At 40.5% G+C, this 2484-nt stretch overlaps 1 protein-coding gene across 1 annotated transcript; it reads left to right on the top strand.

The window, feature by feature from the left end:
• The first annotated feature begins 489 nt into the window (after positions 1 to 489).
• On the top strand, positions 490 to 1509 carry LOC141822511 (gamma-glutamyl peptidase 5-like). Its single transcript, XM_074709957.1, has 4 exons — positions 490 to 858; positions 937 to 1092; positions 1166 to 1333; positions 1402 to 1509. Exons 1-4 carry the CDS (start codon positions 490 to 492, stop codon positions 1507 to 1509), a joined length of 801 nt encoding a protein of 266 aa, XP_074566058.1.
• Positions 1510 to 2484: the final 975 nt, after the last annotated feature.

Raw genomic sequence — 2484 nt, 5'->3', positions numbered from 1 at the left:
TTTAATTAAATTAGAGTAATTTTAATTAATATTTAAGTATTTTGACTAGTGTTAGAATATTTTTAGTATACTTATTTAGTAATTTTGAGTATTTTTACTTTAAAAATATAAAATATCGTTATATATATATATATATAAAATAAGATACCTTCTAATAATAATAATGAAAACAAAGAGCATTTTTTTAACATATATTTCCTCCTCATTTTTTGAAGAAAATAATAGAGAATAAATTTCGAAAAGGTATGTAAATTTTGAGCGGTTGAAATGTAATTATATGAAATAAATTGGATCAAAACAAGCAACACCACTCCACTCAATGTTTCTTTTCCGCCCTATAAAAGGCTTCCTATCCCCGTCCTCCGCTCTCCCATCATTCCTCCACGCTTCTTCTTCCTCAAAAGGAGGATTTTGAGAGCAAATCCGTCATTCCCATCCTCCTCCCACTCCATTCCCCCTCAAAAAAAGATATCTTTAGCGACAACGGAGATGGGAGGAGCGAACGGAGACGCGGCGGAAGCAGCAGCGGCGGCGGAGAAGCAAGAGGAAGAGAGGCGGAGGAAGTTCGCGGTGCTGCTGTGCGCCGAAGAATCGGAGTACGTGCAGAAGGCGTACGGTGGGTACTTAAAGGTCTTCGTCGGGCTGCTGGGGGAGGAAGGCGAGACGTGGCACGTCTACCGCGCCGCCCACGGCGAGCTGCCGACGGCCGCCGAGGCGGACGCCTACGACGGGTTCGTGATCACCGGGAGCTGCAATGACGCCCAAGGAGACGACCCGTGGATCCAGAGCCTCGTCGCCTTCCTCAAGGCGCTCGACGCCAAGAAGAAGAAGGTCCTCGGCGTCTGCTTCGGCCACCAGGTGGACGATCCTCTGTTTCTTTATTTATTCTTCTTCTCTTCTCTTAGCATCTTCTCATTTCATGTATTGTTTGGGCAGATTTTAAGCAGGGCTTTAGGCGGGAAGACAGGAAGAGCGGAGAAAGGTTGGGACATCGGAGTCACTCGCATCCACCCCTCTCACACCATCATCGATATGCAGGCTCCTCCCAACATCCCCTCTCATCTTCCGGTGATCGAATTCCACCGCGACGAAGTAACAATGGCTTGGCTTGGTTTCTTCTTTATCATTTCGGCATTCGCTAAATTGGCCATTGGTCATTGTTCAGGTACTGCAACTTCCTCCCCGAGCAGAGGTCCTGGCTTGGTCCGATAAGACAGGTATCGAGATGTTCAGGTACGAAGATCATATATTGGGCATTCAAGGGCACCCTGAGTACAACAAAGACATCTTCCTGCACCTCGTCGATCGCATGCTCCAACGCAACCTCATTCAGGTTACTACTGAAAAACTTAAGCAACGAGATGTATTTCGCTTGCTCAGGGACATGCACTTGTTTTGCAGACTTGCCAGGCTGAAGAAGCAAAGAGAAGCATCGATGCACATGAACTGGATCGCGAAGCTTGGAAGAGGCTCTGCAAGGGCTTCTTGAAAGGGAAGCTTTCATGGTAGCGGCGATTTCTTGTGGGTTGGAAATCGAAGGAGAAGATATGGATCTCAACTGAAGCTGTATATTTTGTACATAAGTGAAATGGGAACAGTTTGATTAATGCAAATGTTAATATTTTATTGGCTTGCTCTAGAGATTGATATTGGAACGATCACCTTTTTTTTGTTTTTACCTTAGATGCAAATAGATGATTATAGTAAAATATTCAAAAATGAAGATCTTAAATAGAATTATAAATTGGATAAAATCAAGATTATCAAAAATGATATTATTTATGACCGTTTGAGTTAGATCTAGCATTCTCAATGATAGTAGAGAAAAGTGATGCGAATTTTGAAATTATAAAGGTCATATTTAATTTTACTAAACTCCTTTGTCAAATACAACGTGTTGAATTTAGTCTCCATTAGATGTGCTCACAGCCTCACATGTTAGTAACAGTTGGATTTACTATTATAAACAAATTCATTAAAATGATCTAATTTGATGTTTTAATGGCGGGTTTGTATTATTTGATATGGACTTATACATGTAGAACTCATTAAGAGGTAACCTTGATGACTATCTTGCTTTCCCCATCGGATCGAAATTTTGGAGCTATCACCGTCGCACATACAAATGATCAGGGCTTGTGGTTGATTTGCATTGATTTTCAAGTTCTTTCAGTGACAATAAAGATGTCGATGTCTCTAGATTCATGTATGAATTTATCATTGTATTTTAATGCTTCTGCTTTCAATAATTTTGCATATTTATTGTAAATCTCCGACAAGATCCTGTGTTGGATTGCTTGAATCTTTTATCAACTCATATGCGGTAGCGTAATCTTAAAGAGGGTTAAATCCCTTCAAGTGGTATTAGAGCCACAGGTTTTGTTGTCATTGATTTTACAGCATTAGGATGTGAGTTTTCGATGATTTTTGTTTGAATGCAAGTGGTATTAGCATATTTCTTGTTAGATTTTGATATAATGTATT

This window comes from Curcuma longa, chromosome 2, assembly GCF_044706935.1.
Source record: "Curcuma longa cultivar G26 ecotype Majalengka, Jawa Barat chromosome 2, ITB_CL_G26_1.1, whole genome shotgun sequence".
NCBI classification, from domain to species: Eukaryota; Viridiplantae; Streptophyta; class Magnoliopsida; order Zingiberales; family Zingiberaceae; genus Curcuma; species Curcuma longa.
This window is presented reverse-complemented; position numbering and strand designations above follow the sequence as displayed.